The sequence below is a fragment of the Arachis hypogaea genome, chromosome 9 (assembly GCF_003086295.3).
Source record: "Arachis hypogaea cultivar Tifrunner chromosome 9, arahy.Tifrunner.gnm2.J5K5, whole genome shotgun sequence".
Classification (NCBI taxonomy): domain Eukaryota; kingdom Viridiplantae; phylum Streptophyta; class Magnoliopsida; order Fabales; family Fabaceae; genus Arachis; species Arachis hypogaea.
The window spans coordinates 86,870,274-86,888,085 of NC_092044.1; the positions used below are offsets into that span (position 1 = coordinate 86,870,274).

General features: G+C 32.1%; 2 protein-coding genes across 2 annotated transcripts; both read left to right on the forward strand.

Annotated features, from left to right (window-relative positions):
* The first annotated feature begins 3,415 nt into the window (after positions 1 to 3,415).
* Positions 3,416 to 6,327, forward strand: LOC140175158 (uncharacterized). The gene is made up of 4 exons (XM_072202093.1): positions 3,416 to 4,300; positions 4,428 to 4,516; positions 5,373 to 5,472; positions 5,566 to 6,327. Exons 1-4 carry the CDS (start codon positions 3,416 to 3,418, stop codon positions 6,325 to 6,327), a joined length of 1,836 nt encoding a protein of 611 aa, XP_072058194.1.
* A 5,450-nt stretch (positions 6,328 to 11,777) lies between these two features.
* Positions 11,778 to 12,673, forward strand: LOC112709294 (uncharacterized). Its single transcript, XM_072202094.1, has 3 exons — positions 11,778 to 12,073; positions 12,141 to 12,242; positions 12,317 to 12,673. Exons 1-3 carry the CDS (start codon positions 11,813 to 11,815, stop codon positions 12,671 to 12,673), a joined length of 720 nt encoding a protein of 239 aa, XP_072058195.1. The 5' UTR covers positions 11,778 to 11,812.
* The last annotated feature ends 5,139 nt before the right edge of the window (positions 12,674 to 17,812 follow it).

Consider the following 17,812-nt stretch of genomic DNA (forward strand, 5'->3'; position numbering starts at 1 on the left):
AAAATAAATATTAAAAAAATACATTCAGTTATTTAACATGTAAATTGTGTAAAATAAATAAATTTTAATGAAAAACAAGATGAAAAAAATATTTTGTTATTATTATATGTAACAAAATGAATATAAACACTTATTAATATTATATAAAGATTAGTCATTTATAAATATTATTAAATTTATTTATTTACTCAATCTTGTTTTATTAGAAACAAATTTAAAAATTTATATCGAAATTATCCTTTATCTCCATCCATAATTCTAATAGCTAAAAATCCTATCGAAATCATTTTTTTAATTTTTTAATTTTTAAAAATTATTTAATTTTTATTTTTATTAAATTATCTCATCATATTATACACTACCATTTTCTCTTATCCTTGTATATACATATATAACTATTATTGTCTCTGATTAATAGAATTAGCATTTTAAAAATTGGTCAAAAATATAATTATCAGTTAATTTTTCTTCCTTGTTTTTACCGTTACCTTTTTTATTTTATACATAACTTCTATTCTTGTTGTCCTTTTTTTATTCTAATGAGTACATGTAGTACTCTTTTCTATCTTTTTAATACTTAATGAAAAAAAGATAACGATAGATATGTGTATGAAAAATGGTTAAAAAAATTATGAAAAAAAAATTAAAAACTTTAAAAGAATAATAAAACTAAAGATGATTTAAGATATTAAATATAAAAAGGTATTAAAGATGATTTAAGATATTAAATATAAAAAGGTTCCGGGGAAGAAGGTTCCGGGTGCTCTCTGTCTCCTCATCCCCTCGTCCTCATAAGCACGCCGTCCTTGTGCAAGTTCGTCGCCGGCAGCAGCGGTAGCAAGTTCCGATGGGTGGGTCTTCATTCGTCGTCTTACTTTGAGCCTCGTCGTCAGCTTCTTGTGGCGCACCCCGATTTGGTCAGTTCCAATATAATTAATTTTTCCTTTCTTTTTGTTTTAGTTGTGTTGCTGTAATTCATCATTGTACTTTGATAATGTCGTTGAAAATTGAATTTGTTACTGATATTTATTTTTGAAACCTTTTGAATTTGTTGCTGTTCTGAAATAATCACTCAAATGTGTTCATAGTTGAGATAATTTGTTACTGATTGGACTTTGTGCTATAAAGTGTTTGTTTTGAAAAATAATTTATTAAATGAGTTTTTAAAAGATAATTTTTAAATAAATTTTTAGCACTTAAAAAGTTATTATTATTATTATTATTATTATTATTATTATTATTATTACTATTATTATTATTATTATTGTTATTATATGATCAATTTTTTATTTATTTTATCTAAAAATGATCAACAATTTATGCATAATAATCTTATTATTGAGAGTACCTAAAAATAGTACTTAAAAAAAAGTCTCATAAATATTTATAACATATAAAATAACATATTTTAGTACTCTTTTTAGGTACTCTCAATAATAAGATTATTATGTATGAATTGTTAATTTTTTTGTACAAAGTAAATAAAAAATTGATCATATAATAATAATAATAATAATAATAATAATAATAATAATAATAATAATAATAATAAGATTATTGAGAATACTTAAAAAGAGTACTAAAAGAGTATGTTGAAGGATTCGATTTACTACGTGTTTCGTTAAATCGAATTTAATCAATTCGATTTATATAGAAATATGCTTTTAGACTTTGACGTTGTATTTTCTGATTATTTGAGACATTCAGATAACATTGATGTGTATTTAGTTTATTGAGGTGTTTTGCCCAAAAAATTAAATAACTCATAAAATTTTTATTTTTATTTTTTATTTATTAATAATTTATTATTTATAAAATTGTTATTCTTTATTTTAAATTTATGATTTAAAAAACATAAAAATTAATTTTTTATTCTTACCCCATCGTGATCTGAAAGAACCCCAACGTCTCTCTCCCTCAAGCTCTCTCACCTTGCTCACGCCACCTCTCCCTCCAGCTCTCTCACCTCGCTCACACCACTCTCTCCCTCAAGCTCAGTCACCGCCGCCAGTTGGTTAGCTTTTTTCACTGTCACCATCTCACACCCAGCCGCGGAAGAAGGTCCCGGGCTCTCTGTCTCGTCATCCCCTCGTCCACAGCCGTCCCTGTGCAGAGGTAGCAGGTCCCCGGTGGGCGGGTCTTCATTCGTCGTCTTACTTTGAGCCTCGCCGTCAGCTTCTTGCGGCACACCCCGATTTGGTCAGTTCTAATATAATTAATTTCCCCTTTCTTTTTGTTTTAGTTGTGTTGCTGTAATTCATCAATGTACTTTGATGATGTCGTTGAAAATTGAATTTGTTGCTGATATTTGTTTTTGAAACCTTTTGAATTTGTTGCTGTTCTAAAATGATCACTCAAATGTGTTCATGGCTGAAATAATTTGTTATTGATTGAACTTGAATGCACTTTGATTTTGTTGTTGAAAGTCGAATATGTTGCTGAAATTTGTTATTAGAACTTTGAATTGGTTGCTGTTCCAAAATGATTACTTAAATTTGTTCATTGCCGAAAGAATTTGTCAAGGATTGAACTTGAATGCAATTTGATTTTGTTGTTGAAGGTTGAATTTTTGTTGAAAGTTGAATGTGCTGCTGAAATTTGTTGCTGGAACCTTGAATTTATTAGTGTTTATGTGATTTATATGCATGTTAAACATTGGTATTACAACTAAAATGAAACTTTAGTCCAGATAATCATGGCGCCTGATAGGAGTTGGATGTCACGAAGGCAAGATTGCACTGGTCATCTAAGTGAGGAATTTAAGAAAGGTGTTATGGAATTCGTAGATTTTGTAGAAAGAAACCCGACAGTCATTGATAGTTTAGGTCGCATTCTTTGTCCATGCACAAAATGTAAGAATAGGATTAGGGATGAAATATTTTGGGTCGAAAAGCATTTGTGTGATCGTGGGTTTATGGAGGGTTATATAAACTGGACTGCTCATGGTGAGGAAAGATGGGTTGAACAGGACGCAACAAATGTTACCCAAGAACATGAAGAAGAGATTACAAATCCATATGTAGACATGGTAATTGATGCTGCAGGTGATAACTTAAACGTAATGGAAGGTTTAGAAGAGGATCCAAATCCATCAGCGTCGAAGTTTTATAAGTTGCTGAGGAGTGCTGACGAACCTTTGTGGGATGGCTGCACCAAGCACACAATATTGTCAGCTGTAACCCAGCTAGTGAACTTGAAATCAGAATTCAACATGAGTGAGAGTTGTTATAATCGAATGGTTGCCATAATCAAGAGCATGCTCCCAGAATCAGAGAAGTTGCCAGAAGATTTCTACCGGTCAAAGACAATGATTTAAGAATTGGGATTAGGATATGAGAAAATTGATGCTTGTCCTAATCACTGCATGCTATATTATAAAGAAACAAGTGACAAGACTAGTTATGTAGCCTGCACAATGTGTGGACACCCACGATTTAAGCCAAAGGCAGGGGATACAGTTAATAGCAGTAGAGATGTGCCATACTCAATATTGAGATATTTTCCTATTACTCCAAGACTTCAACGTTTGTTTATGTCTAAAACTACTGCGCAATATATGAAGTGGCATGTGGATGGAGTACGCCACGATGAATCGGTTATCACACATCCGGCTGATGCTGATGCTTGGAAACAATTTGATGCCACCCATGAACTATTTGCCCAAGAACCTAGAAATGTTAGGCTTGGACTCTGCACTGATGGTTTTAATCCATTTTCTGGCTCGAAGACTCCATACTCATGTTGGCCTGTGTTTGTCACACCTTACAATCTTCCTCCAAGTATGTGCATGAGAAGAGAGTACATATTCCTTAGTCTTTTGATCCCTGGACCGAAGTCTCCTGGAAAAAGATTAGATGTTTATCTTAGACCGCTGATTGACGAGTTAAAGGTTTTGTGGGACAATGGTGTTACTACTTATGATGCATGGCAAAAGAAAAATTTTAACATGAAGGCAGCATTATTGTGGACTATAAGCGATTTTCCGGCTTATGGAATGTTGTCTGGTTGGAGCACTCACGGTAGACTTTCTTGTCCGATTTGCATGAAGAACACTAAATCGTTTCGACTACAACACGGCGCTAAACCCTGCTGGTTTGATTGTCATCGACAGTACTTGCCTGCTGGTCATGCATTTCGTCGTGATCGGTACTCTTTTAAAAAGTCAACCGTGGAAAACTCTTTTCCACCGAAACGAATGAGTGGAGTTGACATCTTAAATGAGTTGGACAAACTCGAAGAAGCTAACTTTGGGGCTAATTCGAGAGGAAAAAAGGGTGACTTTGGTACCATTCATAATTGGGTGAGAAAAAGTATATTTTGGGAGTTGCCTTATTGGTCAACTAATTTGATAAGACACAATTTAGACATTATGCATATTGAAAAAAAATGTTTTTGACAACATCTTTAACACTGTTATGGACGTAAAGGGCAAGACAAAAGACAACGCGAATGCAAGAGAAGATTTGAAGCTAATATGCAAGCGCCCTAACTTGGAGTTGGTATTCGAGAATGGAAAGTACAAAAAACCAAAATCCACATATGTCTTAGATTCTCAACAAAGGAGGATAGTATGTGAGTGGATAAAGCAATTAAAATTTCCTGATGGTTATGCATCAAATATTTCACGATGTGTTAATCTAGCGGATGGGAAGATATATGGAATGAAGAGTCACGACAGTCATGTTTTCATGGAAAGACTAATACCGTTGGCATTTCGAGACGTGTTGCCAAAATCCATATGGGGAGTGCTAACATAACTCAGCTTGTTCTTTAAAGAAATTTGTGCTACTGAAATACGCCCTGATGCTGTAGAGCAGACAGAGATTTCCATTATTGAAACGGTTTGTAAGCTAGAAAAAATTTTTCCTCCAGCTTTTTTTGATGTGATGGAGCATTTAGTTATCCACATCCCCTATGAAGCTAAGGTTGGAGGACCTGTGCAGTATCGATGGATGTATCCATTTGAAAGGTGTATGCTATTCTTAAAACGAAAAGTTCGAAATAAGGCAAGAGTTGAAGGATCTATTTGCGAAGCATATATTTTGGAAGAAATTTCCAACTTTACTTCTATGTATTTTGAATCAACAGTACAAACAAGGCGGACTCAAGTTCCCAGGAATGATGATGGTGGCTCAAATTTGGACGAGAATCACTTGTCTATTTTTAGATACCCATGCCTTTCCATTGGGCGAGGTTCAAAAAAATACTTAACTGATGAAGAACTTCATATCGTCCACACATACATTCTTGTCAACTGCGAAGAAATAGAACCTTATCTCCAGTAAGTTAGAACTAGTTTTTATATTCATATTATATATACACTAGTTTTAAAGAAATAAATTGAATGTTATATTCATTGCTTTATTTATTAGACAATTTGAGGATTCACTGAAAGAGTTAGATCCAAATATCTCCGAGGATGAAATACTAATTGTCCGTGATAAGGACTTCAGTAGATGGATAAAGAATCAAGTGAGTGATTTTTGAAATTAAATATTTATAATATTAAAATTATTTGTATTGCAAGAATGTATAACTTTCAATTGTTAACATATTCATTTGCAGGTAGATACAGGTCATATTAGAAGTAGAATAATTCAACAGATAGCTTATGGTCCTTCTAAATCTGTCACTTCGTACAACGGCTTAAAAGTTAATGGATATATATTTCATACTAAGGATCACGACAAAAATAGAGCTACTATGAATAGTGGGGTATGTGTTAAAGGAAATATTTATGGAGAAAATGACTTGGACTACTACGGCATTCTTGAGGAGATATTGGAACTGTCATACTTGGGTGATGGAAATTCTGTATTTATCTTTGGATGTTGCTGGTTTGACCCAATTAACGGTGTCAAAGTTGATGAGAGATATGGGTTAGTTGACATAAAGTATAAATCAAGACTACAATCAAATGAGCCGTTTGTTTTGGCTGAACAAGCACAACAGGTATATTACACAAAATACCCACATAGTGGGAATAAGTCCAACGGGGAATGGTGGGCGGCTTGTAAAGTTAGAGCCAAGCTATATATGAATGAAACTTTGCATGATCCAGATGAAGAACCCAATGGGCAAGATGACAGTAATGACTTTTATCAAGATAGTGTTTCTGAATTAAGAGCGCAAAATGTCATTTTGGAGGATGAAGTTATTTCATTGTTTGATGCAAATGCTCCAATGGAAGAGGTAAATGTAGAAGATATAAATTGTCCACTGGACACTTTGCTGAATGATGAGTTCATCAATGATAACGAAGATTTTGACGGTGAAAATAGTGAAAGTGCTTGTTCCGAAGACGAGAATGAAGACTATGTGATGTAGATTTACAAGTTTTGTGTCTTTATGTATCTCATATGTTCGATGAAATGCCTCAGCCACCCTACAAAATCACGGTAAACTATAAGTAAAACAAATTTTGTTTCTTTGATTTTTTTACCTTTTTCTCTAGAAACCGGGGTTATTTAATTGTATATGTCTACTACTCTACTGCTTCATTTTGAATTGGTTCATGTTCATTTGTTGAAATGCTCTTGTTTAATTTTTAAAATCTAATTGATCCATTCTATCAATCTCAAACTACATTTCTTGATTAGTCCTGTGCTCAGATTTTAGTAAAAGGCAGTAAAATTGGAAATTTAGTAATGAATTCTTTGTTGAAGTGTGCAAATGACAGATAAGTAAGACCATAAAATTTTTCTTAAAGTTACTTGTTTTATAGGATCATGGCAGCAGATGACATGGATCCTGTTGTGGTGTTTAATATAATTGGATTTCTTCTCTCTATAATTTCTTACATAGGCAATACTTAGTAATGTATTCTTTATATGCGAGAGTAGCTATAGAATTCCAATTTTGATATATAATAAGGTAGTAAAATAGCTTATTTATCTTTTATATAATAAGGAAGTAAAATATAAGTAAATTATACCAACCTTTGGCTTAGCTTATTAATCTTTTTTATAATAAGGTAGTAAAAAAATAAGTAATTATACCAAAGGAGCAAATGAAGTTCGAATTCAAAATAAGTAATTTACTATCATTTTAATTTGGATTATGAATTCGGAATTAAATTCAATTTAGTATTGGAACGAATATATCCAAAATATATAATACTACAAGTATATATTTATTTTGTATTATTTTACATATATCTTGGATATATTTAAAAAGATTTAATTGTTAATTTTTTAATTTCAAAACTTTATAATTTTTTTAATCAAATATATAAACATAATTAATCATACTAATAATAACTAAATATGTCTATTTGTATTGAATTGATTAAATGGTTAATTTAAATTTGTTCATTTATATTAAAAGAAAAATTCACACAAGTAATATAATATAATAACAGGGTGCCCTTTTTGGCACAATAACAAAGAAAGAAAGAGAAACAAAAACAAAACCAAAACACCCTTAAATCGCGTTGCCCTAAGCTCTCTGTGACCTCATTCCCAAACCTCCAAAAGAGCCCCTTTCTTGGAAGCTTTGAACGCAGCAGAAATTTGAACATGCAACCTCCATTTCTTCTCCATTCTTCAACCTGCCCAGCCACTGCCGCCACCGCGTCTACTCCGCCGCGGTACAAGCTGCTCAAGCATCATCCAAACGCCTTTGTTTCCATGTATTTTCGAGCCTCCACGCAGTCGTCATTTTCCGGCTGTGAAGTCTCTCCTCTGCCATTGTGTAACCCTTCGTTCAGCCATATCCATCAAGTATGAAAGCTTCAGCTTCCTCTCCCTTCTGTTGCTGATTTTTTCAAAACATGTGAAAACTAAGGTAATTTCTTTTTCGTCTTCTTTATTGTTTTAATTTTTCAGTTATTGATTTAGTTGGTCTTTGTTTTAATTGGTGAGTTACTGTTTCAATTCATCTTGTTCTAGTTATTGTGGTTTTCTATCAGTGAGGATAGTAGGTTTTTTAGTTGCTTTTTTTTGTTGCTTGGTGTTAATTGTGTTAAAATTTAATTACAAATTTAATTCTTTTTTAAAAAAATAATTTTCAAATTTAAAAATAGAAACACAAAAATTTTAAAAAGTTATAGAATATCTAATTAAAAAAAAGCGCTAATAGCAAAAAACAACAACCGCGCGCACTTTTAATTTGTAGTTTGTAATACTTGAAATCAAAAATTAAAAACCCCACTAATCCCACTATCTCCCTTTCTGCCATTTAGCCATCGTAGAACAAGTAAAACAAGGATTTCTGGTGGTGGAAAAGGAAGGACTGTTGGTGCCGTTTGTTTAAGGAAGGAGGTCCGTTGAAGGAGGTCTGATCGACGACGTCGCTGTAGCAGGTCCGCTGCTCCATTCCATCTAGTTGCAGGTTATGTTAATCTCTTCTCATTCTTGTTCTTATCATTAATTTAATATGGAAGATGATACTACTTGCATTCAAAATTTTATTGGATTATGGCATCTTCATTGAATTAGATTATGCTGCTGCTGTGAATTTTATTGTTCATGGAGGCCCTGCATTTTGAGATTGAAAAATATTTTTAAACCTTTAAAATCACCTCTTTCCAAACCCAAATCATTTTTTCTCAAATCCTTTAAAGGTACAGTTATATTCCATAATTAAATACTCTTGATTAAATAAAATAAATAGAGATATTATTTTATTTTTGCGCTGTTATTTTTGGTAATGACTTTTTTTACACAGTTTATTATAAGTTCATCCAATTTTAGTGTATCCATCAATTATTGCTTTCATTAATTCTATATATACGTGTACCTATGATATTTTAGGAGGTGTTTTAATTCAACGCAATTAAAAGTGAGGGACCCAAAATTAGTAATCATACATGGTTCTTTTTCTTGGTCTAGGTACTTGGAGGTTTCTTTGTCCATAATTAAAAAATTTGGTTGGCATGTGCTAGTGAATTACTATTGAGAAATGAAAATAGAAGTGGAATAGAATAGCTAGATGCTTAGATTCACTTACTAAAAGCGCTAAGATAGAGATTTTTGTTGCCTCCAACTCTTCCAATCCGAGCTTGCCATCTATTATGTTTGATGATGCCTGAATTTATATTTTAAAATAGAATAATGAACTCTCTAATAACACTATGATATTTGGATAAGAGAAAGCCTTAACACAGTTTGGGACAGGCAAAAAAGAATAACATTAATTCTTTATATTTTAATACTTCACATATCAATTAAGTTTTCTGCATATTCAAATTTTAATTATGTCAATTATTAATAATTACATTATACACTATTGCATAGACATCTTTTAGGTTCTAATAATCAAATGTACCTTGTTAATCTACAATAGATGGATGCACCACGTGAAAACCCACTACTCTTCCTACATTTATATTGTGTGTTTTATTTATTTTTTTGCTCCTTGAACCAGGGGCTCGCAGTGCTATATCATGTTAATAGACAAAATTTGATGACTATTTCTTCTTCTAGTTTGTGGTAATATCATTATAGATTAGTTGTTTACAGTAAATTCTTTTCTCGGTGCTCTCTTTTCATTATGTTGTATGGAATATCTTTTAAATTAATTTTACTGGAATATGGTAATTCAACTTTTGTGATCTAAACTGTTGAATTTTACTGCTTGTATTTTAAATATTTTAATAACACCTTCTTTTTAATTTATTTCTTATTTGACAGATAATCATGGCACCAAAAGGTAGAGGTGGACGAATAGTACGAAACACTCGTCTCGATCAATCTCAGCTTTCCTCACGTAGGTCAGGTATACATTCGCCGTTTAATTTATTTAACCATTACCAACTCTTGATTTAGAAAATATGTTGTATGCTTATTTTATTGAGTTTAGGTGAGCAAACTGTTGACAATGATTCTTCTCAACCACCGATACATGTGTTAGGTATGTAGTTGTACTATACGTTCGAGTTGTATATCTTTAGTGTGATTTAATTAATCCTCAGCGAGGAAGTGGTTTTATTTTATCTATTTTTTTGGCTTTTTTTTGTTTAGGTCAACAGAATGGTAATAATGATCAACCTCATCTTACACATTTGAATGTGGGATCAGCATCAAACCAATCCCCACAAGTTTTATCACAATCATCACCTCAGTTAGATGGTATGACGATTTACTTCAGATAAATGTTTACGTATTCACAAATAACTACACATCTAATTGAAAATTCTCTTATTCATTGTAGGTGTGAATTCGTCTGACACATCTGCATTAGATGCAGAAGATAATGAGCTACCTAATGTTGGACAATCAAGTGTGCATGCTGAAACTAGGAGTAACGAAAAGCTAGTAATAGCTGTAGAGAAAGGCGATAAACCGTAAGTAGTTATACTATTATGTTGACCTTCCTATATCAGCATACTTTCTACTTAAAATGAAAAAGAAGAGTATCACTAGGTGCAGGATCTTTAATTTAATAGTTTATTACTAGATTTATTAAAATTGATCTAATTTGTACCTAGTTTTTTTCATGCAATCACAAATTATCATAAAAGTGTGTTTGTTGTTAGAGTCTTATATATGTCTCATTTATGTTATATTATTTATTAATTATTATTATATTTATTTTTATGAAATAAATAAAAAATAAGTATAAATATGTAGATATTCTTTTTCTTTGCAAAACATTGATATTAATCTAAGCTTAAGTTCACGACATAGGAAATCCATTTCATTAAAGTCCAAAACATATGGCCATTTTAGATCACTATGGAGAAATCTATTAGTAAATAGGTTCAAAGAAATAAAGCATCTCTTTTCTTTTATATTCTCTGATCCAGTATTATCACTTCTGCTCAATTAAGAAAAATAAATATAAATATGTGCATATTTTTTGTATTCCTTTCATCTGAAATTTGTCAAGACAGCAAACATAAATATGGATAACAACAGCTCCATGAAACTGGTATGTGACCAGTAGTTAATACATGCCTCTTGAGTAAACTAAATATTTGTTCTGATTATTACTTGTTTTTTTTCTGATCTGCCTCTTCATTTTTTGTGGCTTTTACAATTTGAGATAAAATATATTTGTCTTTAGTGCAAAAGACACTAACCTCCCAATATTTGGTGAATTTATGATAAATTCTCTCTATTTGTCCAAGTGACATTCACCTCTCTTTAAATGGTGCATTAGGAGTGTTTACAGTTTACCATTATATTTTAGAAAATATAAGAGTACAACATTATTATTACCTGAATTTCATTTAATCAATGCATGATTTTAGAGAAATGGGATCAGGTTTATATTTTCATCAAACCTCAAAAGGAGTGAGTCATGTGTGTAATTTGCCTTTGGTTTTATGATGATACTTTTATAGTGCATTTAATAAACTTGATTTTTATTTGAAAAACTGTTTGTTGGGATTGCTTGCATGAAGATAACAATGGTTGCTGCTTTAGTCTTGCACTATTAGGAGCTTTATATTCTTTTGATCTATTTTATTTTCATGAATTATTTTAAAGTTATGAGTAGTATAGCTAAGCCTAGAATTTTTTGTTGCTTTAATGATCTATGTTATTGTGTATTAAACTGTTTTTGATAGTTTTGTATTTTTTTAATGTAGGAAGAGATTTACAGATCATACGGTAACTCGTGACATCACGAAAGATTTATTAAGTAGGATGCCTTCTCCAGCGCCAAGATGGCAGGATTATTGTCCAAACATGAAGGACGAATTGTTTAAAGGTTTTCTGGTTAGTAATTATAATGTTGTTTCACTGCGATTTTTTACAAATAATTGGATTGAGTATTTGCTAATTCTTTTGCTCTTTAAATTTAGGAAAAACATGAATTTGCATCGAATTATGATAAGGCTCTGGCAAGAACTGTTTGGAATAAGACAATGCATGACCGCTATCCTGATATTTTGAAAAGAGCAAGGGATAGAGCTTTTAAGGAAGCAAACTCTACTAGTATTGCTGATATTAAGGGTCATGGACCTAAAGCAATGAAAGTTGATGTTTGGAATGGCTTAGTTGATCATTGGTTAGATTCAAAGTGGCAAAACAAGTCTGTGGCCGATCAAAAAAATAGGGCTGCTATGCCTACTCATAAACTACACACTGCAGGGTCTATCAGTTTTGGCGAACACAAGAGAAGAAAGGTATAAAGAAAAATATTGTCTATAACAAATGATTTATGATAGTATATTCTAATAAAGTTTGTTACAGGAAGCTAAGTTGAAGCGTCGTGTATCTTTCCTTGAAGTATATGATGATGTTCATAAGAAAAAAAGTGGAGAATATGTTTCTGAAGTATCCAAGGAAATTATTGTAAGTGTCTTTAATTTTGTAGCATAATTTAGTTTTAGTTTTCTTAATAATATGTCCTTATTTTTCTGCTGTAGGACTCATATGGAGAGGCAATATCACAAAAATATGGAGAAGATTTAATAGATCAACTTGAAGTTGATCCTGATGTGTGGACAGAAGTTGCAGGAACCAACAAGAAAGGACGAGTTCATGGGTTAGGCCGCAGTCTGGATATTGGTATTCATGATCATAGAGATGTGCCATTACCTGAAAATACAGGTGTTTCTACAGTCAAGTCAGTCTCACAAACAGACATCACTGAGGCTATTAAAGAAGCATTGCCTAGTGCTATAAATGCAGTGTTGCCTAGTGTTGTAAATGAAGCTATACAGAGTAATTTACTGTCTCTCCTTTCTAAGATTCCAGGATTCCCCCAAGAGAAGAACCATTAGAGTGATTTTGTTGGGAATAATATTTGGTTAGGTGGCTTATGTTAATGTATTTTGTTAGGCTTAGCTTATTATCGTAGTTTATTTGTTTGATAGATAATTGATTAGGCAATTTGTTTCATTTTCAGTTTTTACAGAAGTTGGCTTACTTTTATTTGGTATTTAATTTGTGAAGTATCTATGTTGGAGATGTTGCAATAGAGTTTAATAAATATGATGGGTTTGATTTTTTTTAAACGTATAATTTTTATGAACTAATTTTATATTTATGCATTATAATCTTTCATTTCAATCAATAAAATAAAAAAATAATATGATGTTTATTTTAGTATAACGAAAAAATCGGAATTCTAACTGATATTCTAGTAAAATTAGCGACATACTCGCTGTTGATGATGGCGACAAATTAAAAACTCTATTGCGACTGAAACAATTGTGAGATACCTATCGATTTGTTACTATTTTAAAAGGAATTTGCGATGACATTTTGCGATAATATTGCAATTAATTGACTACATATTATTTCTTAGCAAATTAGCGACTATTTCATAACTCTAATTTATCATTTCGAATAGCTTAGGTTTAGCGACAAAATTCCTACAAATTTGATTAAGAATTTTTAAAGATTAGCTATAGATTTGCTACACAATGTGACAGATTTGCGACCATATTAGCGGATAACTTGCGACGAGTTAGGTTCGAAAAAATTCCTCGCTAATTAGCGTCAACCAACCATTCCATTTTGTTTACGCAATTAGCTTGCATTTAGCGATGAGTCTGCTGCAGTAGAGTTTATCACTAATTAGCGACTACCGTTTAGTCCATTTCTTCTACGGAATTAGCTTTTACTTTAGTGATTGATTTGCGACTATTTATTCAGTAGCTAAAAAATTTTCCGATGAATTAGCGACTATTGTGTTTGCGTCACTGATCTGCGACTTGTAATTAGCGAGAAAACCATTAGTTGCTAGGCGGTAGCTAATCCGTCACAAATTATATTTTGCGTCAGATTAGCGACGATTTTACGACTCTTTTTGTAGTAGCTAATCGACCATATTCTTGTAGTGTTATGGATTACAGCAATTCTCTAAGTTTAATTCTTAGTGTCAAAGTTCTAGGATTGCCTCTGACTTTTCCAGGACATTATGTATTATGTATGTTGGCACTGTTACCATGCCGAGAACCCCCTAACGAACGGACTTTTGCCGGTAAAGAATTTCATAAAAATAATCACGTTGTAAGTATAGTTTCTAAACCAACAGAAAATCCTTTTGTACAAAAGTTTGGTTGTCACAAGTAACAAAACCCAATAAAATTTATAACCGAAGTATTTAAACCTCAGGTCGTCTCTCAAGGAATTGCAGGGAAGTATGATTTATTATTGGTTATGGAAAAAGGTATATTTTTGGGTTTTTTGAAATAAGGAACACGTAATTTAAATGGCAAGAGAAATAAATTAATTATCATGAACACCCTTAAGGTATGAGAATTGAAAATTCCATCCTAGTTATCCTTATCAGTTGTGATGAGAATTGTTTATTACTCCCATTTGGTCAACCTCTAACTATGAAGGTATGTTAAGTGGATAAATCAATTTGATTCTTTAAGTCCTAGTCAATTCCTAAGAAAAGACTAGAGTTAGGGAAATTCAAATCAATCAGCAAAGAATTTCAATTTTTAATCAACAAGGAGTTTGATAACTCAAGTGTCTCCAATTACTCAACACAAGCTAAGAATGTAAAAAGATAAATTAAAATCATAAATATGAAATACCTCAAATTACATTAAATAAAGAAATCAAATCTAACATGGAGTTCATAAACAAATAAAAGAGAAACTAAATTAAAAGAACATTGAACCTGGAATTGAGAGAAGTAGCCTAATCATAATAGAAATCCTAAATCCTAAGAGAGAGGAGAGAGCCTCTCTCTCTAAAAACTACATCTAAAATCTAAAATTATGTGAATGAAAGTTGTGTTGGTATCTGATAAACCATTATTTTATGGTTTATATTGTGTTTGATTGAGTGGTTTTATCAAGCTTTTCACCCACTTATTCATATGATTAGCATGTATTTACAATTCCTTCCCAAATTGTTCTATGATTGAAAACTTACTTCCCAAAGACCTTTTAATTGTATATTTTTATTCTCCTTTATACCATTCGATGCCGTGATATGCGTGTTAAGTGTTTTAAGCTTTATAGGGCAGAAATGGCTGAGAGAATCGAGAAGAAGTTTGCAAAAATAGAAGGAACACAAGAAATTGAGGAGATGTCCAGCGAGAAGCGACGCGGGTGCATGGCTCACGCGACCGTGCGAAATGGAAGAAATCAGAGTGACGCGACCGCGCGGAATGGAAGCTATTTTAGAGAGAGAGGTTCTCTCCTCTCTCTTAGGATTAGGATTAGGATTCCTCTTAAAGGATTTAGGAATATTTTTATCTTCTTCATCTCAGGTTCAATATTCCTCTATTTATTTTCTCTTTTATTTAATGACTATTCATGTTATGATTTTCTTAATTAATATAATTTGAGGTATTTCAGACCCATGATTGTTTTCTTTTATTTATATAAATAATTTGGATTTTTTCCCCTTTTGGCTTTGGTTAGGTAATTGGTAACACTTGAGTTATCAAACTCAGCAGTGATTAAAATGGGCAGATTCTAATTAATCTAGATTGCTCTAAAGCTAGTCTTCCCACAGGGATTGACTAGGACTTGAGGATCAAGTTAATTAGTCCACTTGACCTTTCCTTGTTTAATAAAGGATAACTAAGTGGGATGAAAACCCAATTCTCATCACATCTGATAAGGATAACTAGGATAGGAATTCCGATTCTAATGCCTTGCCAAGAGTTTATTTTATCATTACTATTTTATTTTTCTTATCATTTAACATACTTGTTCCTTACTTTCAAAACCCTCAATTTACAAGACTCATAACCAATAATAAGAACATACCTCCCTGCGATTCCTTGAGAAGATGACCCGAGGTTTAAATACTTCGGTTATCAATTTTATCAGGGGTTTGTTACTTGTGACAACCAAAACGTTTGTAAGAAAGGACTTTTGTTGGTTTAGAAGCTCTACTTGCAACTCTGAATTCTAGACCACGCAAAAGTTCTCTCTTCAATATCCTCATGAATAGATGCATTCCCCCACTTTATAGCCTCTAATCTGTATTTTCTGGGCCAAGAAAGGGTCAAAAACAGCCTAGAAATTGCCTTCAGTGACTTCTGATACGTCTAGCATGCGGCAAAGTGACGCGTACGCGTCGTCCATGCGTTCACACGGATTGAGTTTTTTGCCAGGTCATGCGTCCGCGGGATCCACGCGTGCGCATTGCTTGGCTTCAGGAAGCTATATCAAATTATATATCGTTGTGAAGCCCCGGATGTTAGCTTTCCAACACAACTGAAACCTTCTCTTTTGGATCTTTGTAGCTCAAGTTATGATCGTTTGAGTACAAAGAGGTCAGGCTGGGCAGCTTAGCAATTTCTTCAACTTCTTGTATTCCTTCCACTTTTGCATGCTTCCTTTCTATCCTCTAAACCATTCCTACCCTATAAATCCTAAAATCACTTAACACACAAATCAAGGCATCGAATGGTAATAAGAGAGGATTAAACATAGCAAATTTAAAGCTCAAAGAAGCATGTTCTCAATCATAGCACAAAATCCGAAAGGAAAAAGTAAAACCCTGCAAATAGTATGAATAAGTGGGTAAATAGTTGATAAAAACCACTCAATTGAGTACAAGATAAACCATGAAATAGTGGTTTATCAACCTCCCCATGCTTAAACATTAGCATGTCCTCATGCTAAGCTCAAGGAGACAAAAGGAATAAATGGGGGAAAGTAAGACTCATGCAATGCAACGCAACCTATGTATATGAATGCAACTATATGCTAAGATGATTCTGTCTACTTGGTTAAAAGTAAATAAGTTCTTCAAGACAAACATAAATCAAATATCACTAATTCAAATCATACAGTAAAGACAAGTAAACTTGTAAGAAGATAGCTCATGAAAGCAGGGAACATAGAATCAAGCATTGAACCCTTACTGGTAGTGTATATGCACTCTAATCTCTCAAGTGTCTAGGGTTGATCACTCTATTCTTCTCTAGTCATGCTTTCTAAAACTTTGTTCTTCATCTAACCAATCAACAAATATTTAGTATACCAATGCAAACATCGTGAGGTCTTTTCAAGGTTGTAATGGGGCTAAGGCAAAGGTGAGGATATATATATATATAGTTAAGTGAGCTATAAATTGAATCCTTGATTAACCTAAGCTCTTACCTATACATACTTTATAAACTTTTAAATTCATGCCTAGCTACCCAAAATTCCCACTTTTTGCATTACATACTCATGTATCAACTTTTCTTTAATTTTATCACATATGCATTGATCTTTTATTAAACTTAGCATTGGGGTAATTTTATCTCATATATATATATATATATATATATATATATATATATATATATATATTTTCTCTTTTTTCTTTATTTATTTATTTTTTTTAATTTTATTTTTTAATTTTTTTAATTTTATTTTTTAATTTTTTATTATTTATTTATTTATTTATTTTATTAAAAATATAAAGGTAAATAAAACATATCAATGCACATGGATTTTTAATTTTTCTAGTCTCACATGAGTAGGTACCCAAATTCCCAATATTTTGTCAATGAAACACTGTACACTTTCATCAACCCAAGTTTCCACAGTTTCCCACACTTAATTGATACACAATCCTTAACTTAAGCCAACCAGAGATTCAATTTGGGGTATTTAATTTATTTTTTCGCTTAAGGTTAGTGATGTGGTAAAATATACAACAAATGGGGATTAAAAGGCTCAAAGTGGCTAACAAAGGTGATTGAAAGGGTAGGCTATTTGGGATAAGTGAGCTAGTATTCAAATAATGGCCTCAATCATATGCAAGCATGTAAATACACTAAACATTAGACATATAGACTGGAACAAAATATAGATTACAATCATAGAGAAGGAAACACACAAGAATAAAATATTATGGTTAAATAATGTAACCATGAAATTAAGCTCAAATCTCACTGGTTTTGTGTGTTCGAGCTCTAAAACCATGTTCCAAATTAAAATTTCTTCAAA